Source organism: Glycine soja, chromosome 9 (assembly GCF_004193775.1).
Source record: "Glycine soja cultivar W05 chromosome 9, ASM419377v2, whole genome shotgun sequence".
NCBI classification, from domain to species: Eukaryota; Viridiplantae; Streptophyta; class Magnoliopsida; order Fabales; family Fabaceae; genus Glycine; species Glycine soja.
In genome coordinates, this window is record NC_041010.1 from 42,504,794 (window position 1) to 42,529,765 (window position 24,972).

Consider the following 24,972-nt stretch of genomic DNA (forward strand, 5'->3'; position numbering starts at 1 on the left):
TTCTATCTGTCATTTGGGTTTAAACGTGGAGGGAATACAGACTTTTCTTTTATCTTGAGAAGTGGCATAAAGAGAACCTTCACCGCATAAACCGATAGAAAGAAAACTAGAAGAGAAGCCTACCTATAAAAGTGGCAATATTACTTCATTTTGAGGGCAATTATGTATATATATTTATTAATTCATTAGTAATATAGATAAAGTAGAGAAAAATAGGAAACCTCCTTATGAGTCCTTAGCATCATCATTTCGAAAATTGACCATTCTATACAGATAATTGTTGTTGTGTACTCATGTTATACTATATAATAATAATAATATTTTGTGCAATTTTTGTCACCGATCTTGGTGTCTATCTGTATCTCTATTGCCATTTCAGCAAGCGGTTGACCAGACCAGCTACAAAACAAATGGAAAAGGTTTAGCTGGTTTTTTTCCAATTGACGAGGATAGATGCAGTTAGGAACGGTATCTCCTTCAAAACAATGATAGACATATTGGGAAGGAAGTCTCATCTACTATTCTACTACTTCTACAAAGGAAGGAACTCAAACAAGAGTTATTCCTTCCCTTATTCTCTCTTCTCTAGTGTTTTCACAGAAACAACCACCCCACCATGGTGGAAACTCCTCCAAAATGCAAACTCACATTCACATTAATCTTCTGCATCGTTATCTCCCACTCTCTTGGCTTAGTTTCCTTCACCTTGTGCATAGCCTCCGAGACTAAGAGGAACAAGGTGCATGATGTCTACACTACTTTAATTTATTAAGACTCTGCAGTTAGGATTTTCTGAATTATGATGCTTTAATTTGTTTGTTTTGTAGAAGGGGGATCTCAGATGGAATGGGAAACTATGTCATTTACCATCAAGTCCTGCATTTGGATTGGGTGTTGCATCTTTGGTTTGTTTGGTTTTGTCCCAAATCGTTGGGAATTCTATATTATTCAGGACTTATTGTTCAGGAGGGAAAAGAAACGCAAAGTTTGAGATACCTTTCGTTGCAAGGATTCTGCTTTTGATATCTTGGTGAGTTAACAATCTTTTGCATATCTGTTGTTAGTTGTTAGCACATCACATTCAACAATCACACTTTGCTTGCTTAATTATTGGCTTCTACATTGTCGTCATCATTTTTCCTGTTGGTTGGAATTGACATATTTTGCTCTAAAAACAAGTTTGATTTTTGTAACCACATCATAGAAAGTGGACACACCACCATCCAATCTTGTTATCAAACCCGAATTTTCTTTCTTCAGGTTGTGTTGATTTTGGCGATTAAATAAAGTCTATATCATTTTCAGAAACTGTGTGCCATTATTGGCCAAAGGTTGGCAAGCTTGAACCATTTTTAGGATGGAGACTACATAGCTAGAAAAGTAGGGGAGGGGTGGAAACGAGGAATTAACATAGACAGCTGGTCCGTTCTTCAAATATCATAAATGTTTAGATTACACCAACATTACATGATTCGTAGATAACCTTTCCCTTAAGAAAAATGTTAGGGATTATAGTTTTTCCTTTGGAACATTACTAACATTGGTAGTGGTCATGTTTGGCAGGCTTAGCTTTGGAATTGCAGTTATTTTATTAATTGTTGCCACAAGCATGAGCAGAAGGCAGGCCTATGGGGAAGGGTGGTTGAATGGTGAGTGTTATCTTGTCAAAGGAGGGATTTACGTTGGTTTAGCAATATTGATCATAGTTTCAGTAGAATCGTTAATGGGTTCAGCTTTGTTAACAATGAAGACCAATGATGAAGCAGATCAGGGTAACAAAATACATGCACAAACGGAACGGAGTGACACTTGAGATTAAAGAATTTTATACATTATAGTAGAATGCAGACTCAGAGTATAAAATGGATTGAGGAACATCAACTGCTCCTAAAAGAGACATTTCTTTTAGGAATAACTTTTTTTTCTTTCGACTTACATTATACGAAAGAGACATATTCTTTTGTACACATTCTCTCCGAGCCTCATAGAGGAACACATTTTGGATCCCACCCGCATAATTAACAACTGTTTTGTAGTTTTTTAGTCTGTTATAGTTCTCAAGTGCTCAGTTGCAGGCATCATTTTATTTAATTTTAAAGAATTGTACGAGTTGCAGCCATTGTTTTCTTTAATTTTAAACAATTCTACGTGTTGGAGGCATTTTAAAAAAAATAAAAATTAAACAATTCCACGATTCCCAGGCCACGCAAGGAATGATAATTTGCCCCCATAAAAGATATTATTCTTGGAACAACCAGGCCAAAATAAATAATTCTACGTGTTGCAGCCATTCTTTCCTCAAGTATGCCAGGCCCCAGATAGCACCTCAAGAACAAAATCAAACTCTTAATATTGAGATAAAAAAAATCACAATTACAGCCTAAAATAATTCTTAGGTGACAACAACCATTGGAAGTGGATGATTGGATCATCTAGGAATGAAATTTAAGTCCAATATTCAGCCTCTACCACGTATTGTTAAAAAAATAATCTTATCTCACGTTTTACTTTTCAGAATGGAGTGTTTTTAAAACAAGGAGAAAAAATACTTTCTGAATTGCAAGATAGACTCACAAAGCACCGAAAAAGACTAGGTATTTTGGGAGATATAATCTGAGATTAATTGAAACGAAAATTGGAAATTTGAGGGTTTGGGTTTGATTCAATAAAATTTGGGAATGAAAATAAAGAAATCAGAATGGGAAGGCGTCACACTCGAAGGATTGATAAGTCTACCAACGCCACGAGGATAAGCATCCTTGTTAAGTTCAAAGATTCAACCTAAGAGAACTAGTCTCACTCACAATAGATGACTTGTAATCTGATTTGCTTTTCATTCACAAGATAGAAGATAGATATAGCTAACCATAGGATATCAAAAGTCTAACTCCTATTATTTATTATTGATAACTATTTCAATTAAGTGACTTAATAATTATCATTTTTAGTCACTCAGCAGACATAAAAATACACCAACAATCAATATTATTTTAAACATCTTATTACAAACTTTATTTAATAAAATAAAATAAAATTAGACACATTCGTTCCTCAAGTTGCTTTATTTAATTGACCAATTTGGACTTTATTCCTTGTAGTTGTGAATATGATATAATGAAATTTGCCATCATTTAGTTCAAGATTTCCTTTGATTTGTTAACATGTGTCCTTGTGATTGGTTCACCAAATTCTTGTATTGTTTCAATGTCTATTTTTTTGTTTGATTCTCATCATTAGGATTTTGTATATGAATTAAAAAATAACTAATTAACTATAACCTCAATTTTAAAGATAAGTTTAGCTTAGTATGAGATGCTATCGAGGAGAATGCTGATTATATAGCAATATAATATGCGGCTTTCAGATTAGGGACCATTTTTATCTTTAAAAATAAAACACGATTTCACATTATTCTCTGATATTGAAAAGATCTCAATTAAGTTACTAATATTTTTATTTCATTTAAGTTTTTTTTAACTTAATCTCTTACTTTAAACATATATTAATATAATTACTTGAGTCAATTTTTTCCAAATTTCAAACTATTGTGATTGATTGATTATGCTTTCAAAATCTTATTCAGAATTTCTTTAATCTTAAAGACAAATATGACAGTACTATATACTTGCACGAAAACGGTGGTTTACCCGTGGCAATAAAATGTGAAAAATACGTGACAGGACAAACTGTGGGTCATCCATCATATGCCCCTACCCTAGCACTATGTCCATACTGTTTTCCTTATTAAGAAGACTGAATATCAAGCGAGACACGTACTATGTCGCCCTTTTTCAATAGATGAGATTAATAGAAAATCTAGCCGCCCTTGTCACAAACGCTAGCTTGACTTATTGTAACAAAGATCGGTGCTTACATTAGACAAAATAACATTATCATTATCAATACACATTCTCTCAATCACCTCTATTGGTCCCCTCCCTTTTCATCGTCAACATCCAACACCATTGCAGGTAATTGGGAGATGTAGAAATAATAATACTAGAAAATAATAGCATTTACCCTAAATATAATCTATGATAAAATCAATGGCATTTAAAAGAATTCCTAACATACAAATATGGTCCGGCCACTATACGCTAGAATATATATAAAGTTCAGAAAACTTCTTATTTTGATTCCCAACAAAAGCAACACCACCATGGGATATTGAACTGTAGAAATAATTATAAGCATTTTAAAAGTTATCATCATTATCATAAATCCATACACTAGGACTTGATGACAACGGCTATGTACGTCTCAAAAGATGTAATTTTCTTTAATTGAGGGACAGGGGGAGAGAAAATTGATCCAATATAACAGTAAGGAGTTCATCTGGCACTGATTATAGAATTATGGACAGTAATTACTTGAAACGTCAAAGACCAGCACATGAGCCCAAAAAAAACAAGAACAAGGCCGGTCATTTGTAAGTTTGACATTCTAACATCCAGGTATCAAAGTTCCAAAAGCATGTTAACATCATTGACATAAAGCCAAAGATAACACCCAAAAAACATAGGTACAATTGGCCGGGAGCTTTGGAAGACAGGAGTTAAACAGAAAATCTGGATACCACTAAAAAGGAAAGTTTGGACCACGCCCTCTCCTATTGTAGCCATAACCCCTTCCCCAATTATTTGCGCCCCTGAAATCCGCACCCCGTCCAGCACCAGAAGTAAAATTAGGCCTCTGCTGGAAACTGTCAGATGTCTGAAAAGGAAACAGATAAACAATACATCAAATATTACATTGTAGTTTAAGGATAATTTCATACCCTGCAATTTCAGTTCTTAATGTGTTTGCTGACCTCAGTATCCTGTTTCATTCTCTCAGAGAAAAGATTTGGTCCACTCCTTGATCCACCAGTCGAAGAGTTGCAAGAAATTGTATCAAAAAAGTCATCTTTCTTGTATCCAGTCTGCAAGGAAAGGCAAGAATATAAGATCCATTCAAGTTCGAACAATTTTCAATAGTGCCAAAAACCACATGCTTCACAACTTTCAAAACAAAAGCAAATTCTTATCAAATGGAAACATTATGAGTCCTACCTTAGGGTTCGGTATCACCCCAGGACATTCTCTGTCACCCAAACTAAGAGAAGCATTATCCTCCACTCCCTCTATTTTTGTGATTGCCTTTCCAAAAGAACCCCATACTACATTTTTTTTGAACTTTTCATTGATGGCCTCAATATCAAACTCTTCAGTGTATTGTAGAGCTGGGAGAGAAGCATTATCCACTCCCTCAATTTTTGTGGTTGCCTTTCCAAAAGAACCCCATACTACATTTTTTTTGAACTTTTCATTGATGGCCTCTAAATCAGACTCTTCAGTGTATTGTGGAGCTGTGCATGGAAGCTGCAAAAATCAACAACACACCAATACTATCATATTTACATGTATATAAATAAATATAAATAACTATACAAAGAAAGGGAGCCAATGCATGACACTTAGTGGGGTTTGGAGAGGACAGATATATGCAGTTTTACCCCCTGCGACCTCCAGTTCAGAAGGCACCAATCTTATGGTTGTGCCAAGTCTTGCCCTCATTATATAATTAATTATATTAAATTTAAATATCTGTCCCTGTAATAATAATTATTATTTAATATTTAAACATCTTCCATAGTTTTCTAACATGTGATCTGGTAGTCACATGCTTCTAGTTGTGGAAACTGCCCCTCTACTCACAACTCACAAGTGAAGAGACTATGTACATTTGAGACTCATGCATAAAGCCACCTTTTTAGGTTAGGTAATCAAATTTATCCAAATTGGTAAAATAACATTAACTTTCCAATCGTACAATGAAAAATATCAAAGTAGGTCAAAAAATGGTAAAATGAACAGTAGTGAATACTCTATCAAAGTTTGCAGATTTTTTGTCCTGATGAGTTATTGGCACATGCAAAACCCCAGCAGACTAAGATGCATGCAAATGCAACCCACAAAAGTTTGACTTAAATACCTATATTTATGCCTAATTTGAAAGAAAAAAGTGCAGCTTCCAGATGCGACTCTGAAAACAAGAAATATTCTTCTATATATTCTAGGAAACAGTCTTCACAAATCAATCAGACTACTTAAAATTTAACACTACTTGAGAAAAGTGCAACTCGTAATATTAAGCAATTTACATGTTAACTAACAACCAGAGAAGTGAGTGAACAACAATAAAGTTTTGTACAATTTTACAAGCACAGCCCAATAGGCAAAGCTATGTTAGTCTGTTAATTTGGTATATGGGCAAGGCATGAATTTTTAACAATCTATATCAAATTTCCATTTTATTTCCCATCACTCAAAAATGCAGAATTGTAGGTTTGAGGTAAGAATTCCCGTATCTATTACAGTCCCATCCACATCCCATAAGATCTTCAATTCAATCCAGAGTCCAAACAACATTATTATTACAATTACAAATGAACAGAAAAGCAAGTAAGGTTGAGCCATTCCTGATAAAATTTAAATTATTCTTTATGCTCCAGTTGGTATTAAGAAACACATTATGTACAACAATGTGCATGCAATTGTGTTTTCAAAAACAGACCAACAAGCCATAACAAAATATTTGCACCACCCCATAAAGAGCATATGATAAAAAATTTCTAACCTTTTGCACTGAAGTTGGTAGTGGAAGCAGTGGTGCCTGAGATGCTGGAGAAGGCATTAATGCAGAGGAACCAGAGGATGTTAGAGTCAGAGAACCCATATCCTTCTGAGTAGGATTCAAATGAGTTAAAGACAATAACTGTTCTCTAGGATAAGCAAATTGATCTGGGGTTAACAAAGATGGTGCTGTTGGCAAGGAACCTGAAGTAGAATCAACAAATGAAGGAGCTGAACGATGGACAGAATGTTGAGGATGAATTGACCTTGGGTCAGGACAAATGTTTCCAGATATTTGAGCTTGAATAGAATTTATGTCTTGGAGCGTTGAAGAAAACTGAGGCATGTTTGATCCATCAAAAGTCATGGATGCAGAATATGATACAGGTGGCTTAGTAGACAAAAGGGATGGAATATCAAGAGAATCAGAATTTTTTAAAGAGGTAAGAGAAGGTGGATGAGTCTGATTTACGAGAGAAGCCATGGCAGAAGATACAGGTAGACCATAGTCTGATAAAGCTGTCCATCCCCCTTTTATAGGTACCTGAGTTTCTGCATTTTGCATCTGATTCTGCACAGCTAAGGATGCTGCCAGTGATGGGGGTTGACGAGAACTAGATTGTAGCAGAGAATGAGAACTACTGCTAGATATCCGACTGGGTCCTTGCCAATCCATTGCTGCAAAAAAAGATGGATGACTAGCAACTTGAGTAGCAGCAGATGAATTTGAAGGTCCCGGCTGAGTTACAGACTGATGAGAAGGCAACCCAGCAGGAAAGGCTTTACTGGATATTGCAGGGCTATCTTGCCTTTGAATTGATTCTGTCAAACTTCTACCACCAACTGAGGCCACTGGAGAACTTAGCAACCCAACCACTGGAGAACTTAGCAACCCAGAATATTCCGACTGAGAAGGAAAAGAGATAAATGATTTAAAAGAAATAGTATAGTCATTGATAAGTAGATGAGTTCAAAATACAATTTATTTTGTACTGTCCTTAAACACAGGTACCTGAATAATAGCTGGATCACTAAAAACCTGCTCTTCTAATTTGGAAGATGGGGCGGGGAACTTGATCTGCAAATTCTGAAATGGTGAAATTCATAAAAACATGCACAGCTTAGAAAAGTATATCTGGCATGCATAAAGGACAAGTTCTTGTGACCAAATGGTAGTTATGTTGCTACTGATATGGATTCATGTTACATTATGTAGAGACAAAATAAGTCAGTAGCTTAAGATTACTATTTTGTGGAGTGCATTCCATTTGTCTACTCTTAATTGTTCTAGACTTTCAGATTAGATTTGTTCATTCTGAAGTTCTCAAAACATCACTACATATAGAACTTAATCTTCATCTGTTTATGTCAAGCAAAACTTCAAATAAAGAAACTCCACTCCATACAGAACTGAATCATCATCCACTATGGTAGAATTTATCTGTCTAGCAAAACTCAAAGGAGAGATTTGATCAATCAAATTTCCTTATAATTTCTCCAACAAACTTTTAAATGGCCATAAAGTCATCAATCACCCCCTCTCGCAACTAATGAAGAACAAGCATACCAGATAAGCCATTAGTTTGAAATTAGGAAGGTGAACTCTTAATGAGAACAAATGAGAGGAAAAGAAAAAACAATCTTGTCGGTGAGGGTTTTATTATATGGCACATCAGTCATCACTGACCAAAACATGATCAACCTAAAGAGGAAAATTTGTATAAAAGAAAGATCACAATTCACAAGCACCCAAAATCTATCAATTACACCAAAACCTATGAGTTTGAGCAATATTGCAATTGAAAACAATGCACATCAACAGAAATGTCTTCTATTATGAGAAAGATTATGTTTAATGGAAACTTGCTGATGAATAATGATAAGGAAAGACATTAAAAGTTTAAAATCCCAATAACAGACCATTCATAATTATATTGATATTTTAGAACCCTGAAACCAAGATATATAACAGTTATACAACAACATCAACCAAGCCTTATTCAACTAGGTGGGGTGAGATACTTCAAAGCAATAATCAGAAACGTACCCAATATTTCACATATTATATATCAGTTAAATAACAAAACTATAATTACCTTAATATTATTTCCTCGGAAAAGAATGTATTCATAAACCATATAACTTGGAGGAACTTGTGGACCATCTTTTCTTCTCCCCTCTGTTCCATAGGATCTAACTGCAATCTCATATCACAAGGATTTCCATGTTAGAAAGAAACTTTCACATTAAACAATTACTACTATCAGGAGAATGGGACTAAGCTAGGATTGCCACATAATAAACTCATCTTAGGGTTACAAACTAATTAGCTGAATATTTAATATCAATTTTAATTCCATGCATAAATAATGCGTAAGCATATATATTTCAAATTATTCCAAGCAGACAAGGATACTCATACCATAGCTTACCTGCATAAATGCCTATTGAATCAATACATAATATCAAAAATCAATAGCTCATAACTCGGCTGTTTATTTCATTTAAAGAAAATGCTGCTGAGGTGTACAAATACCCAATTGCCCATAAGGCAGTGATACATGAAGCCTTTAGCAAGATTTGTAATATAGTATTTTTTTTCATGACTGAGGCAAAATTTAATCATCATCAGTGGAATGGGTGAAATGGAAGAGGTAACATTTAAGTATTAGTTTATCAGAACAAGAAACCATGTTTTCCATAATGTAAAGAAATCATCATAGGTCCCTGTCCTTCCAGGTTTACTCTTAGATTGTGGGCTTAAGGCCTGACTCAACTTCACAAAACCAACTTATAAGGTCAGGACTGCTCAAGCCTTGTAAGCTCTATTTAAGCCATATCTTTAGTTGATGTGGGACTAAGCACCATCCATGAGGCTGCAATTAAGACAACCCTCAAAGAGGCTGCAACTAAGATGGGCTAAGGGTGACTGGCAGCTTTCCAATATTTACAAATTGAATAGAGGTGGAAATGCTAGCATGAGTACCCTACAAAAGATGGTGTAGAGTGCAGACAACAAATTGTGGATATCATCAGTCTAAAATGTAATAGGATTCAGGCAAGCCAAATTGTCGAAAGGAAGAACTATATGAGTTTACTTGATTGTGTTGTACATTCTGCCATAGGAACTAGGACAATGACAATGACAGCGGCTCACGGTTCAAAATTATATAAAAAAAGAAAGCAGAAGTATGCCATCATCAACCTATTAATTCTGCAATCTCCATCCATCATCAGCATTTTAGGCATAAAGTCAGTACAAATAACCTAAACAAATTCTATTATACGTATTTCCAAATAGTATCACCAAGGTTTTAAAATAGGGTCCGCAACCAGGGTTTTGGCTGCAACAGTAAGGTTTTTGGAGTGTTGTTGCAGTCGCATCAGCCACATTTGTTCATAGCATCTCCCAGCCGCAATTTAAAACCTTTCATCACCATTCACCAGCACGCTCCATTTCTGGAGTCTGGAGCAGCAGATTGTGCATTATCTTGGGTTCTAATTCCATTGTCAACCCAAACATACTCAATGACTGAATGGCATTCCTCTTGGCTAAATCTTTCAGCTCAAGAAAAGTACTTTATCCATTGATATCTTCTGAGACATTTCATTTCAAACAAACTGAATAGCCACGATCGCTCCAACCATATATTTATCCTTTTTTCCAATTCAAATACCATCTTACTTCTAAGCTAAACCTAACATTCCATCATGAAACAGACGTTAAAGAAACATTTCTCATCGTATCAATTCCAGCGTCAGAAAACGAAGCTCTAAATCATCCAAATTAACCAAACAAGGCACCGCGGCACCATCAAAAGAAAATCGCAAAATGAAAGATACGGTGGTTCCGTTGCACATTTACGTAAACGGCGGGCGAACGTACCGTCCTTCAAGCCGATGATGGAATCTTGAATGTTGAAGAAATAGAGAACGCCCTCGTAGCGAATCTCGCACTTGGAAATCAAGCATATGAAGCAACCAATGAAGGATTCCAGGTTCGCGCAGGATACAGTCGCCATGCGGCGTAGCAACAATGTGGAAGCAGTGGTTCGGAAATCAAAGCGGAAGCAGGTGGAGGGAAAATGAAGGGAGAATTTGGGAGGTGTTACGAATCTTCTAACGTTAGGGTTTATCTCTCCCTCGCTCGCTCGCTCTCTCAATCGATCGGTGGCTTAAACTTCTAAACGGTTGTCTTTCGCGCGTGTGTTGCTTTTGCAGAGCAAAATTAGTATTTAAGGGTCGCAAACAGGAAGACACTCCTTGCTTGCTAGGCGATAAAAAGCGGGCTTTCCTTCCCTTCAAATAAAAGTTGACTAAATATACAATTAATACGTGTATTTCTTAAAATACATTTTTGGGGAGCCACCATGAATTTTTAATTTTAAATATAATTAAATCTTTGATTGATAATTAATTAAATAATCAATCAAAAGAATTCAAGTTTATGGAACTCCAAGATAATCCCACTTAAAAGTCATAAGTCTTAATTACAGTAGTTGGAAAAAAAACAATATGATTATGCATGTATTGAATTTTTATAAAAAAAAAAACTAAAAACTAGGAATTGTGTATGATTTTGATATAGATTTTTGTTAATAAGTGGTTAAGTGTAATAAAATGGTTTAATTAACTCATCAGGGTTATATTTTAACTTTAGATGGATGCAAAGAGATGAGATCAAATAGATTTTTTTTTGAAATAAAATATAATAAAGTATAGTATAATATATGGAATATAAATCTTATTTCATTATTTGAATATGTCAAGGTGCATTTGTTGGGTGTGGGCTCTTTTTATGTGGAGAAAAATCCAAAATAAAATTACATTTCAGTTGTTTAAGTGGAGAGGGGTTAAATAAGAGTATTGAGAAAGATTCCAATTTAAATACATAATAACTACAACATTTAAGAGATGAAGAGGGAGCACCATTTTTACAATTTCATAAGATAATAATTGTAAAACCGCATTGCTACCTTGTTAATAGATAGATTAGGCCAATTGTCAGCAAAATAGGACATCTTGTTCTTTAAATTGAACAATTGAATTGTTAATTTGTTGTTTGTGATGGAAGATATTAAGCTCACATAGCATACACATTTTATAGTTCTTTCATCTTTTTTTTATCCTCTATTTGCAAGATTCTTGCATTAGTTATTTGATTGGTCATTGAGCACAACTTGTATGGTTGTTTAGAACTTTGTTGTACACATTTTTTTATAATTATAATTGGAGCTTGATTGTGTGATTTGTGTCCATGATTTTTACCTATCACATTAAAGGGATTCCATGTTAAGATCTTAAGGTATCTTAACTTATTTGTGCTACTCAATTTTTTTCCATATTATGTTGTTATTCACAATTTCTTGTAAATGAATGAGTTTCATTGCTCATTGCCTTGGTGTTTTCCTTTCATTAGAATGATATCATAACTCTTTGACTTTGGAGTTGTTTAACTTGCATGTTGAGGGCAAATACAAATTAGTCTATTTGAATCACATTGATTATTACTTGTGGAAATGGTGAAACTAAAGGGTTTCTATTTGTAAAAGATATGTGTATCCTCATGTTTGTTACTCATTAGCTAAATTTTAAGCTTGATGAAAAATGGGATCTTAAACACAAAAAAAAACTATCACTACTACAACAACAGTTTTCTAAGTCGATTTTTTAGGACATTCTACGACAGTTTTCACCTGTCTTAAAAATGGATGTTGTAAAATGGTTCACCTTATACTAAAACGATTTTGGACCCGTCTTAGAAAGGAATGTATACTAATAACTGTCTTAGAATATTTCTTCCTTCGAAGGCTGTTTTAGGTCCTAACCCATCTTAGTAAACTCGATTTTCTAAGACGGTTATTTCGATAACCGTCTTAGAATGTTACAGATACTAAGACGGTTATTGGTTTAACCGTCTTAGAATGTAAGAAACATATTAGACTTTCTAAGACGGTCATTCGCACAACCGTCATATAATATTATAAATACTAAGACGATTGTTGGCCTAACCGTCTTAGAATGTAGGAATCATATTTGACTTTTTAAGACAGTCATTGCATAACCGTCTTAGAATGTTTGAGATACTAAGGTGGTTATTCCAATGCATTCGTGGCAAGCAATGCATTCGCAATGACTTTTTCCTTTAACGAGAAAAAAACAAATCAAAGAAAAAAAATGAAGGAAAAGAATGAATCAACTCACAGTAAATAAGTTGAAGGAAGAGACTAAAACCCTAGATTTGTTCACTAGTGGAAGAAGAAGAAGATATACTCTTCCCTATCCGAATTTTTTTTGGATTTTTTCCCTCCAAGAAGAAAAGTGTGAGGGAAAACAAATGAAGGATGGGAAATGGAAAATTATTTTTATCGAGATAAAGGGATGTGTTGATAAATAATAATGCAAACTGAAATTTATTAAATAACATTATGTTGGAGCTGAGGGGTTTCAGCTACAATGCTTCAAGGAGAGAGGGGTTTCAACTACAGTGCTTCACGGCGCAAGCTAGAGTCTTAACGGCGTAACCTAAGGCACAAGACAGTGTTGCGGCTAGCTAGAGTGTTTGATTCTGGTTCGAAAGTAGTTCGCGTAGCTATGGGCCAGGGCCAGGGATGCAATATTACTAGTGTATACGAAGATGGGCTTACGAGATAATCATCGTTGTCTTATTTCTGCTAATTATAACATTGCCACCAGCTTACATTCTAAGATGGTTATTTGTAACCACCTTAGAATGTGTGACATAGAAATATTATTTCTCCTCCGAATTACAAAATTGCCACTGCCTCTTATTCTAAGATGATCCTTGAGAACCGTCTTAGAAACGTCGTAAAAACGCGCTTTTGTAGTAGCGTGTGGTTTTATTTCATAGTTCTTAGAAGACAATGTTTATAATCATGTCAACACATGTGCAAAAACATAATGGGTGGAGATTAATTTGAGTCCTTATATGCCTATTAGTTAAGGAATAATAATTTGTATTTATTGATTTCTTTAGTAAAATTAAAATATAAGGAAAGGACTTTCATTTTAGATCACTTGAATGAATCCCAATGGTTGATTGATCAATTGTAAGAGGTGAGCATCAAGTTTGATTATGAGTTTTTTAGACTATGGTTGCTAGTTACTATGCCTAAGTAAGAGACATTTCAGGTTTCAAATACAAATTCAGCCCCTCATGGAGTTGATTCATTACAACTAGCATAAAGTGATACTCTTAATGAAAAGATAAAAGGAAACGCCAATTTTTGTTTGTCTAGATTTTGTCACTAAAAACCAAAAAAAAAGTTGAAGAAATAAAAAAGAAGTAGATGTGGTAGAGAGAAAAGCAAAAGTAGGTCTAAGTTTAGGAATATAAAGTGTCATCACTGTCACAAAATAGAACACATTAAAAATAAATATTTTGTTTGAAAAAAGGATAAGAAAGACAAACAAAATGAGAAGGAGTTGTTCACATACTTAATTAGGGTGTTTCTAGTTCCATTGGAAATGCTTTTGTCATTCTCAGTGATTAAGATCCGATTAATCTTGTATTAAAAAGAGTATGCGGATAATAGACACTGGTGCTACACCTCATGTTATACCAAGATACACTAAGAAAGGAGTTGTTTACATATTTAATTAGGGAAACACAGAAAGGAAGGTTGAGATGGGTTACTTAAAAACTTTTCATAAATCTTTTTAAATATGTATTAAAAATAAATAATTTGTCTAAAAAAAAGTTTATGTTGTTGTTTTCTTCTTTAATAGTTTTGCGACTTTTAATTTCTTGTTAACTCCTTAGGCTTTTATAGCAAAGTTCAAAAGTATACATTGTGGATTTTTATTTGTTTTCTAAAAATGAATGTCGGGTGACATTAAATAAATGCATTGTCTGACTCGTATGAGTTAATAAAATACTCTTTTAGCTTCTTTTTTTTTTGTTTTGTAGTTTTGCCATGTAACGAGTATAACTTTTTATATTTGTGCTTCAAGTTAAAGCTGTTATATATGAGTCACAATCTATGAGCTAAGCAAACTCACCACGGGTTTGAGTTGGATTTGATCGATAAAAATATATATAGGATTTAAATTGGTCTATCATCGACGGAACTCTTTTGGAGAATATTGAGCATATAAATAAAAAAATGTATATTAATTTTTTAAAAATAAATACCATTTAGTATTTATATTTCTGAACAAGTAAAAATCTAATAATTTTTACACCTGGACCTCTATCTCATAAAACATCATTGCTGTATGGATCTTTTGAAAAATCATTTAAAAAATAGTAAAAAAGTTTTGAAGCAACTTCTCTAATTTATGGATTCCATTATTTCCAAGACACTTGAACTCGCATGTCGTGGAAGCTTATCAAAACAACTCTCTTATCCTTTTCTTCTTCTTTAGGACCTACATTCTTTGAATTTGTGAAACCTCTAGTGATATAAGGATTTTGTTAAATTTTCTACCTTTACCGTATGCTTTTTTAGTATATCCTACGTAAAACGCATCATATTCACGTATTTTATTCTTTGTCGTTTGCAAAACACATTGTTGTTGTTCATTTACACAATTTTATGAATGTAATGGAGTAAAGAAACAATCATGTCTAATATTATGGTTTTAATTTCCAAGACACTATAGGAGGAGATAAACATGACTAAAAATGCAATAGACACAATAAAAAACTTGCATATTTGTAGAGATGTGGCTGCACCATAGCTGCTTAATAAAAATCAGAAAAATGTCATCAATTAAGAGTTAATATTAATGAAATGCAATATTCTATAAAAGTCTATTTGTTGAATGCCGTGATATATGAAGATTAACCCAAGTGTGTATATGTCTTTTTCATAAAAGCTTGTATGATGTTGTATTTTATTTAGGACGCTCACAGACATCTTTTACCTCACAATTAAAAAAATTCATATTAAGTTGGACTATTTTTATTTTTTAACAAATTAAGTGGGACTAAAAGCAAAGTGAGAAATATCATATTCATAACTTAATTGATTTTTTTATCTTCATGTTTAGTTTTTTAGTCCTTTTTGGTTGAAGTACTCCTGCACGAAACATCAGACAATTGTATTTATCATATGACATTTTAATTGCAAGAGACATCAATCAATTGTAATTACTATATCACATTTTAATTCACAGGAGGAGCAGGTGAAGATATTAGATATATAAGTGGTCAGTTTGGTAGTTTGGTCATTGTTCTTATTCCTCGTGAAACCCGTGCAATTTTTCTTAATTTTTTAGGTAAATTATATATATATATATATATATATATATTTTTTTTTGCTGAACTTTCATTTTTCTGGTTAATAGAGCCTATTTGTTCCTATTGAATCGGAGCATATTTAATTACATTTCACTGCCGTACTACTATATTGAATTTGGCGGTAAAAAAATAGAAAATGACGATATGAAATGAAATGAGTCCAAAGGTGGTTTTTACAGTGGGGGACCCAGCCAGCGATCACTCTCTCATTCTCCGACACCCGGAAGCTCCAAACGACGCCGTGTGTTGCTGTTGCAGCATTCTTTCAGTCTCTTCTTCTTCTTCTTCTTCTCATACATTCAAAGGTGGAGCAGTTGAAGAAGCTGGTGGGGAGGGAGCAATGGGGTCCAATAATCATGGCAACTCGAAGGAGTTTCTAGAACTCATAAAGTCCATCGGCGAGTCCCGATCCAAGGCCGAGGAGGACTGCATCGTCCTCCGCGAGATCGAAACCCTAAAACGCCGCATCAACGACGCCGACACTCCGAAACGCAAGATCAAGGAGTACATCATCCGCCTCCTCTATGTCGAGATGCTCGGCCACGACGCCTCCTTCGGATACATCCACGCCGTCAAGATGACTCACCACGACTCCCTCCTCCTGAAGCGCACCGGCTACCTCGCCCTCACGCTCTTCCTCAGCGACGACCACGACCTCATCATCCTCATCGTCAACACAATCCAGAAAGACCTCGCCTCCGATAACTACCTCGTCGTTTGCGCCGCTCTTAACGCCGTCTGCAGGCTCATCAACGAGGAGACCATCCCCGCCGTGCTTCCTCGTGTCGTCGAGCTTCTTCACCACTCCAAGGACGCCGTTAGGAAGAAGGCCGTTATGGCGCTGCACCGCTTCTACCTCAAATCTCCGTCCTCCGTTTCGCATTTGCTTTCTAATTTCCGTAAGCGGTTGTTCGATAACGATCCTGGTGTAATGGGCGCTTCTCTTTGCCCGCTTTCTAATATCGTTTCCGATGATGTTAACTCTTTTAAGGACCTTGTCGTTAGCTTTGTTAATATTCTCAAGCAAGTCGCAGAACATAGGTTGCCCAAGACTTATGATTATCACCAAATGCCTGCACCCTTCATTCAGGTTCTATTAAATTCAACATTAATTAATGCTCCTGTTTGGATATAAGTGCTTATGGACAAGTTTATCCAAACAGGACGTCAGGACCGTTTTGTTTCTGCATGTTACTTGTTCCTTTTGCTTAGATTTGCTACTTTCCTTTTGTAGATTAAGTTGCTGAAAATACTTGCGTTACTGGGAAGTGGCGACAAGCAAGCTAGTGGACACATGTACACTGTGCTTGGTGATATAATCAGGAGGAGTGATTCGATGACCAACATAGGGAATGCTGTTCTCTATCAGTGCATATGCTGTGTTGCTTCTATATATCCCAATCCTAAGTTATTAGAGGCTGCTGCGGATGTAATCGCAAAATTTTTGAAGGTTTGGGGAGATGTGTTGAGTTTACATGCAATGTGACATTGCTAGTGGACTTGGTTATTGTGTGTTTACATGTATGTTGTTAATTGTTATGTGGGCAGAGTGACAGTCATAATCTCAAGTACATGGGCATTGATGCCCTTGGTCGGTTGATAAAGTTAAGTCCACATATTGCAGAACAGCACCAACTTGCCGTCATTGACTGCTTGGAGGTGAGGGATGTTGCTCATAAAAATCAATCTGTTGTGAATTTCGATAATGTTGAGATCATTTAGCTTTGGTGTAAATCAGATCAGATCATTCTATGCTTGTTTCACTTCATGTTTCCATTTTTAGTCTGCAAGTTCAAACCATATGATGATCAATGCTGTAGGTAATTTTGTAAGTTCAATGCTGGTTTTGGGTAATGGTATATTAATTATCACATACAAATCTGTTAAATGGGTCCACCCAGAGTTTACAAAGCTGTCACTATCCATGATTGTCTAAGGGGGACATCTATATTTTTTGGTTCATTTATGTTTGAAATTTACTAAACTAGCAATTAGAACTGAGTTTTGAGAACCAGATATTTATTATAATTGGTCCCTGAAATGGGCTATATTCACGAGCTATTCAATTTTGTATGCTTAATATTTTTTTGGCAAGAAATGGGGCATAATATTGTCCATATAATTGTGGATAAGTACCCTGATGATGTTTATCACATAAAATCACAATGGCGCCGGATGTATTATGTTAGCTGGGTGGTTAAGAAAGAAGGGAAGGAGGGAAGGGTCGCAGGTTCAATCCCTCCTGCTAATAAAAAACTAACAATTAACATCTGTCGATAAAAATAAAATAAAAATTACAATGCCCCCTGTTGTTTACAAAGTTTTGTGCATAGTTTCTTCTAATCATGCTCAATTTTGGAATTCTGATTAAAATTTGATGTATGTGATTCAGGACCCAGATGATAGTCTGAAACGAAAAACTTTTGAACTGTTATACAAAATGACCAAGTCCTCCAATGTGGAAGTGATTGTTGACAGAATGATTGATTACATGATTAGCATGAGTGATGACCATTATAAAACTTATATAGCATCTCGATGTGTGGAACTTGCTGAGCAATTTGCACCAAGTAATTATTGGTTTATACAGGTAACTGAATTACTTGCCTCAATACTATTGATTTTACATTTTTTTTGCATACATTCATTGATAACTAATAATATCTGGTGTTATGGTTATGCAGACCATGAATAAAGTTTTTGAGCATGCTGGAGATCTTGTTAATATTAAGGTGGCACATAATTTGATGCGGTTGATTGCTGAAGGATTTGGAGAGGATGATGATGCTGCAGACAGTCAGTTGAGATCATCTGCTGTATGTTATTTTGATCACTGCTCTGATTTGTTTGATATGTCCACCATGAAACTGAATATATGCATAAATATGTTACTGAATGGATGCTGTTTCATGTAGGTTGAGTCATATTTGCGCATTATAGGAGAGCCAAAGCTTCCATCAGTGTTTCTTCAAGTACTTTCTATCCCACTTATGCTTTGGATTTTCCCTTCTCATTTTACTCCGAAGAAATTGAAAGTGTTTGTAGAATAACTTTAACTCTCTAAGTATTGATTGCAGGTCATCTGTTGGGTTCTGGGGGAATATGGAACAGTAGATGGAAAGTATTCTGCTTCCTATATCAGTGGGAAGTTATGTGACATTGCAGAGGCATATTCCAATGATGAAAATGTTAAGGTATTTATTGGAAGCCAACACTTCCCTTATAAGGAAAGGGGGAAAAGTTAAAACGCATAATTTAGGAATACTTTGATTGCTTTTAATATTGACATCAGTATCACAGTAATGTGGTATTGATATGAAATTAGGCATAATAAATCTACTTATGTTTGAAGCTTCATGTAACTTTTCTTTCTATTTAGAAAATGCATCCATATTATTAAGAAATTAGTCAAGTTATGTTATGGTTGCTAGGCTTTTTCTCTTTGATTTGCTCTACTTCTTCTACCCCATATATCCTCTCTCTCTATATTCCAACTAATTCAGTCTCATTAACAGTGTTGTTAAATAGTGGCTATAGCATTATTGCATTGTGGAATCCCTCGAATCTGCAATCGCAATTCCATTCCAGTGCGCCTTCCACAAAAATGGCTATAGGGTTTGCCACATTTGTTGTGCGCGTCACAGTTTTGAGAAATGGATGTGGGACTGCATTTGACTTTTTTCCCGCTCAGTTCCAGTGTCCCCACTCCCCCCACTCACATAAAACCTGTTAAACTTCTCTCATACGCAGACCTCTGTTCATGGCTTTACGTATGGATCAGGGAAGGACTCTTCCACTCCTCCATCAGTGTTTATTCACCCTTTGCATCCTCTTGTCATCTCTAATGAGTCTTTGGCCAATTGAACTTTTGAGTTAATATTATGCCAATTTTTATGCATTATTTTATTTGCATACAACTTAATTTTTTATACATATACAATTGACATATATCATATATTTCAAGCTTTCAATCGCTATGCAACTTTTGCTATATGATATAGTGGATTGTTGGCTTTCAGCCGTTTCCCCGACCTGCAATTTATAACAATGTCAATAATCAAGTACTTCACTTTATTTTGATAATTTAAATGCTTGCCTGTCCAAATCTACATTTGACTTGTGTTAATAAGTTGTGTGTTGTTTGACTTTATTATTTATCGTGAGAAATACATGGGTATACAGGTATTATGTTCCATTACATTACATTCCTGACTGAATGATTTAGGTGAGTATGCAATAATTTTTGCCCTGGGTGTGCTCACTTACGTGAGAAGTATTTCTAATTACATATATATGCTAAGTGTTTTATTTTTATGTTTCTAGCATTAGTTTATATGTTGATGAGGGTATGTTTTCTGCATGAACTTTGTTACATCATTCAACTTTTTTTTATCGTTAGTTCTATTGTATCCATTCCATCCTATGCCTTGCTCTAATTTCAATCTGTCTGCTTGCACTATTTCAAATCGGAACTAATTTTTTGCTTTTGTGAAGGCTTATGCAATTTCAGCATTGATGAAAATTTATGCATTTGAAGTAGCAGCCGGGAGGAAAGTGGATATCCTATCTGAGGTATATGCTGAAAGAATTTAGGTCAAAAACCTTTTCTACCTCATGGGCTTTCTGTGATAGTAATGAATGATTGAATTTTGAGGGCTATATAAAGACTATCCCTTGTAATGTTTGCTATGTTAGCCCATCTTTCTCATCATACAAAAGAGTCCCACCTCAATAAAATAGTCTTCTAGAAGTCCCTTTTAGGCATTTTCCAATTGCATGAATGATGTTGTCATTTACGTATCTATTTTGACCCATAAATTTTTATTTTCTATGGTTTGTTATTGTTTTGGTTGATAATCTAACATATTAAAGTTGACCACGAGGAATATGAGCATTAAATCTTAAAAATTTATTTTTTTCTATAAATTCCCTTTAAACATTTATTTCTTGAATTATATATTTTTATGAATTCCAAGCACATTTTTCAATGATAAAAGTAGCCAGTGACAATGAGATTCTCTGGCTCAACTGTTGACTCTCCTATTAAAAATATTAGAATATCTCAGACTATTTTGAAAATATTTAAAATATCTTAGCATGTCTTCTGAATTATTTGTAATATGTTGAGTGTAGTTCTCCCTTTGAAACCATATCACATCCCGGATATGATGAAATAGGATGAATTGAGACGGTATTTTGTAAGTACATAATTATCTTAAATAAATTCACTATTTCTTTATTTTCCGATCGCCTGGAAAGAACAAGATGTTTCTTTTGTTCTTTCTTCAACAATTTCTGATCTCTAGTAGACCTCTAAGTAGGATTCGAACTCAGATGAAGTTCTGACCATCTGTTGTTGTTTCCATATTTAATTAGAGTTAATAGTCTTATTGTATTAGTGTGCTCAGGCTTATAGTTGTAATGATACACTAGTACTTGACCAAATTATTAATATAAAAAAGATAATTTAGTCAGCATTGTGTATCACCATTTCAATCTAATATTTTTCACTATTGTAATTGATAGATTAGATTCAAATGCCATTTTGCATATGGGTAGGATGTTCTTAAAATAAAAATAAAATTTCCTGTCATAGTTTACCAGTTTATGCTAAATATGGTTCATGCCTTTATTGGTATGAAGAGTAACTCTTTCTTGTCTACTTGCAGTGCCAATCGTTGATTGAAGAATTATTGGCATCCCACTCTTCAGATCTGCAGCAACGTGCTTATGAATTGCAAGCCTTTATAGGTTTGGATGTACAAGCTGTTGAAACAATAATGCCACGAGATGCAAGTTGTGAAGACATTGAGGTTATTGCTAATATAGAATCTTCTCACCTAGAATTATGATATTTTTTTTAATCAGCAAAAGTAATATTGTATTATATATAAATCAGTACAAGTTGTACTGTGAAAACTACACTTGGGTGCCAAATCTGATATTATCATATTACATCTATGTTCATCTAGAATTATGATATTACATCTGTGTTCATCTATTTGCACACTTTTATGGTGTTTAATGCATGAAACAAAAGCAACCAAGGAAAGCCTTTTAAATGAATGAAATTTCTCTTTCTTTGGTGTTTAGTGCATGAAACAAAAACTAGTCAAGGAAAGCCTTCTAAAAGAACCAAATTTCAGCATCCACTAGTGTAGCATTTCTTGATAAGATTTTCATGCTTTTTTTCTACAAGTCATGTTTTTCAGTAACTGCAACAACTCCAACAATTTATGGCTATTCTATGATTGATAGGTGTCATGGCTTCCTCTATGTGACTAGAAAAATGCCTAGTTTGTTCTTAATTCATTAACTAGATACCATCCCTCTGCAAACATCATAAGAAAAATCAATCAATCTGCTAAAGTATAACTTTCTACAACTCAAGACTTAGTTTCTAGAACAGTGTTGAAATTTCTCTCATTTTCTTAATGTCTTGATCATTTTCACTGTGCTCTTATATATTTCTGTCTCAATTATATGTCTATAGAACGGATCCTAATTTACATATATAGATAGCATCTTTAATGCCTGATCTGAAATTTAAGTTATTCAATGGTTGCAATCCAAGACTTTGATTTTATCAGTTGTTACTTGTAGAAAATGTATTTTTATTTTGTCAAATTCAAGCTTTCAATTTTAGGAAACAGCTTTGCAATAACATTATACTTTTTCCTAATATGATGTGATTTCATTTTATTTCTTTTTCATGGGGAAGGATGATATTGTTGGTTAGATTTGGTTTATGTTTGCATAATTACTGATAGGAAATCAAAATGCTACTTAACTATCCAAAATATAATTTTTGAGGGACCGAATACATGAGATTGTTGGGATTGAAATAGTGTTATGCAAATTTCTCATAGCTGCTTTATCATTCCTTTGGTTAGTGTGATTTGTCTTGTTTACAAACACATGCAATTTTGATTTCTTTTTAACAAAAATTGAGATTTGAGCTTTTGTTCTTCCCAGATATTTATTCTGGTTTCTTTATGATCGTTGATTAATCTCAATTAATTTGTGCCAAAACGAAAATTTTCAGCTATTTTTTTATATATATGCACTGCATAGCAATTTCATTTCACTAAACAATAGCAAGTGTTGTGCTTGGGAATAATCCATGTTATATATTATTTTTCTGCTGCAAGAGTATTGACATGTTGAATCTATTATGCAGGTTGATAAGAATCTTTCTTTCCTCAATGGGTATGTTCAGCAGTCTTTAGAAAGAGGTGCTGAATCCTATATTCCTGAGGATGTGCGTGCTGGAATGGGGAATATGAAAAATTTCAGAAGCCAAGATCATCATGAAACTTTGCAGCATGGTCTAAGATTTGAGGCATATGAAGTTCCAAAGCCTCCAATGCAACCGAAAGTTACTCCAGTTTCATTTGCATCTTCAGCAGACATTGTTCCAGTGCCCGAGGTATTGTCTTCCAGGGAGACCCACCATATCTCGTCAGTGGGATCAACTTCTGAGGTTGGATCATCAGAGCTTAAGCTACGGCTTGATGGTGTTCAGAAGAAGTGGGGTAAACCAACGTATTCATCTTCAACATCATCTGCCTCTGCCTCGTATTCTACTTCCCAAAAACCAACGAGTGGGGCAACTCTGGTGGATGGTGCTACAACTGTCAATTCAAAAGTGCATGATACTTATGATTCAAGAAAGACACAGGTTGAGATTACTCCAGAAAAGCAAAAGCTTGCTGCTTCATTGTTTGGTGGTTCAACTAAACCTGAGAAAAGATCATCTACAAGTCACAAGGTTTCAAAATCTAGTGCAAGTGCTGCAGACGGATCTCGGGGATCAAAGGCTGCGGTTGTACCCAATGAAGTAGCTGTGGAAAAAGCAATTCATCAACCACCTCCTGCTGATTTGCTTGACTTGGATGAACCAACTGTCACTACGGCTCCTCCTTCTGTGGACCCATTCAAGGAATTGGAAGGACTTCTTGACCCAAGCACTAATTCTGCAACAAATCATAATGTAGCTGCTGCTACAAATGCCCCTGATATTATGTCACTCTATGCCGAGACTACTGTCAGTGGTGGCGACTCTATACCCGTGAGTGGGGGGTATGATGTAAATCTTTTATCTGAATTGTCAAATGCAGCTACAAAAGCTACTCGTGAAGAAACAATTGTGAAGCCGTTGCCACAATCTATTAAGGGTCCAGATGCTAAAGATTCTTTGGAGAAGGATGCTTTAGTGAGGCAGATGGGTGTGAAGCCCTCAAGTCAGAATCCTAACTTGTTCAGTGACTTGCTTGGCTAATCTGTTTACTAAGCCAATTCTAGATCATGATGCTTGAAGATAGATTGCCTAGCAACTTTGCTGCTTTATCGAGTTTGCCTGAAACAGTTTACTGTCTGATATACACGTAAAATTGAATAATATAAAGTTATTATCAGGCATGGATAAATGCGGCCTCCTAGATTGGGGTGATTCAATGTCCAGGAATGATGGCAGAACCGAACCAGGTTAAAGCTTGAACTCATTACAGAATAGCTTTTTGTAGCTATAGAATGGACGAGTTTCCTCGCATGCACTCGGTCATATTGTTATTTACACGTAGGAAGTCCCTGGTCATCTTTGTTGTACCAAAGCTGTATTTTTTTATTTTTTTTTAAACATTTATGTGCAGTTTTCCATGTCCATAGGATGTTTTTTCAACAATGAGAAGTTCGTCACTGCGGTTAATAATATCAGTTTGATGATGTGAACGGCATTTGTTTTTGTGATGATTTTAGAGTGATAACGAGGTTAGGTTCATCACTTCATCTATTCTATTCCTTTATGGAAATACCGTAGTGCTCATGATTGGCCCAGTTGTGTTTCCTTTGTTGCGTTCGCTCTCTCGTCATGTTTTGACTTGAGTATTGTTGCACGTCTTTAAAAGTTAATGGTGATAACTAAAGGTCTTTAATGGTATGAGTATGACAACATAGGATTTAATGATGATGTAACATGAATTGAGTTTAATGAATATACATGAGCGTGCATTATTATGTAGGTACTGAATTATCAATTGAGTTTAAAAAGTGATAATATACAGTTATCTCCCCCCAAAATAAGTTTTACGTGAA

General features: G+C 34.8%; 3 protein-coding genes across 3 annotated transcripts; 2 read left to right on the top strand and 1 right to left on the bottom strand.

The window, feature by feature from the left end:
• The first annotated feature begins 127 nt into the window (after positions 1-127).
• Positions 128-2,115, top strand: LOC114424980. Its single transcript, XM_028391693.1, has 3 exons — positions 128-739; positions 828-1,030; positions 1,564-2,115. Exons 1-3 carry the CDS (start codon positions 617-619, stop codon positions 1,811-1,813), a joined length of 576 nt encoding a protein of 191 aa, XP_028247494.1. The 5' UTR covers positions 128-616; the 3' UTR covers positions 1,814-2,115.
• Positions 2,116-4,317: 2,202 nt separating this feature from the next.
• On the bottom strand, positions 4,318-10,839 carry LOC114367385 (decapping 5-like protein). The gene is made up of 7 exons (XM_028324560.1): positions 10,501-10,839; positions 8,711-8,811; positions 7,627-7,701; positions 6,619-7,521; positions 5,052-5,360; positions 4,811-4,921; positions 4,318-4,713 (listed from the first exon to the last, which is right to left on the bottom strand). Exons 1-7 carry the CDS (start codon positions 10,634-10,636, stop codon positions 4,579-4,581), a joined length of 1,770 nt encoding a protein of 589 aa, XP_028180361.1. The 5' UTR covers positions 10,637-10,839; the 3' UTR covers positions 4,318-4,578.
• Positions 10,840-15,971: 5,132 nt separating this feature from the next.
• LOC114424982 (AP-4 complex subunit epsilon-like) lies at positions 15,972-24,622 on the top strand. The gene is made up of 10 exons (XM_028391694.1): positions 15,972-16,969; positions 17,114-17,329; positions 17,428-17,538; positions 18,272-18,469; positions 18,564-18,695; positions 18,795-18,851; positions 18,957-19,073; positions 20,374-20,451; positions 21,549-21,692; positions 23,060-24,622. The coding sequence occupies exons 1-10, from the start codon at positions 16,034-16,036 to the stop codon at positions 24,158-24,160; spliced, it is 3,090 nt and encodes a 1,029-aa protein (XP_028247495.1). The 5' UTR covers positions 15,972-16,033; the 3' UTR covers positions 24,161-24,622.
• The last annotated feature ends 350 nt before the right edge of the window (positions 24,623-24,972 follow it).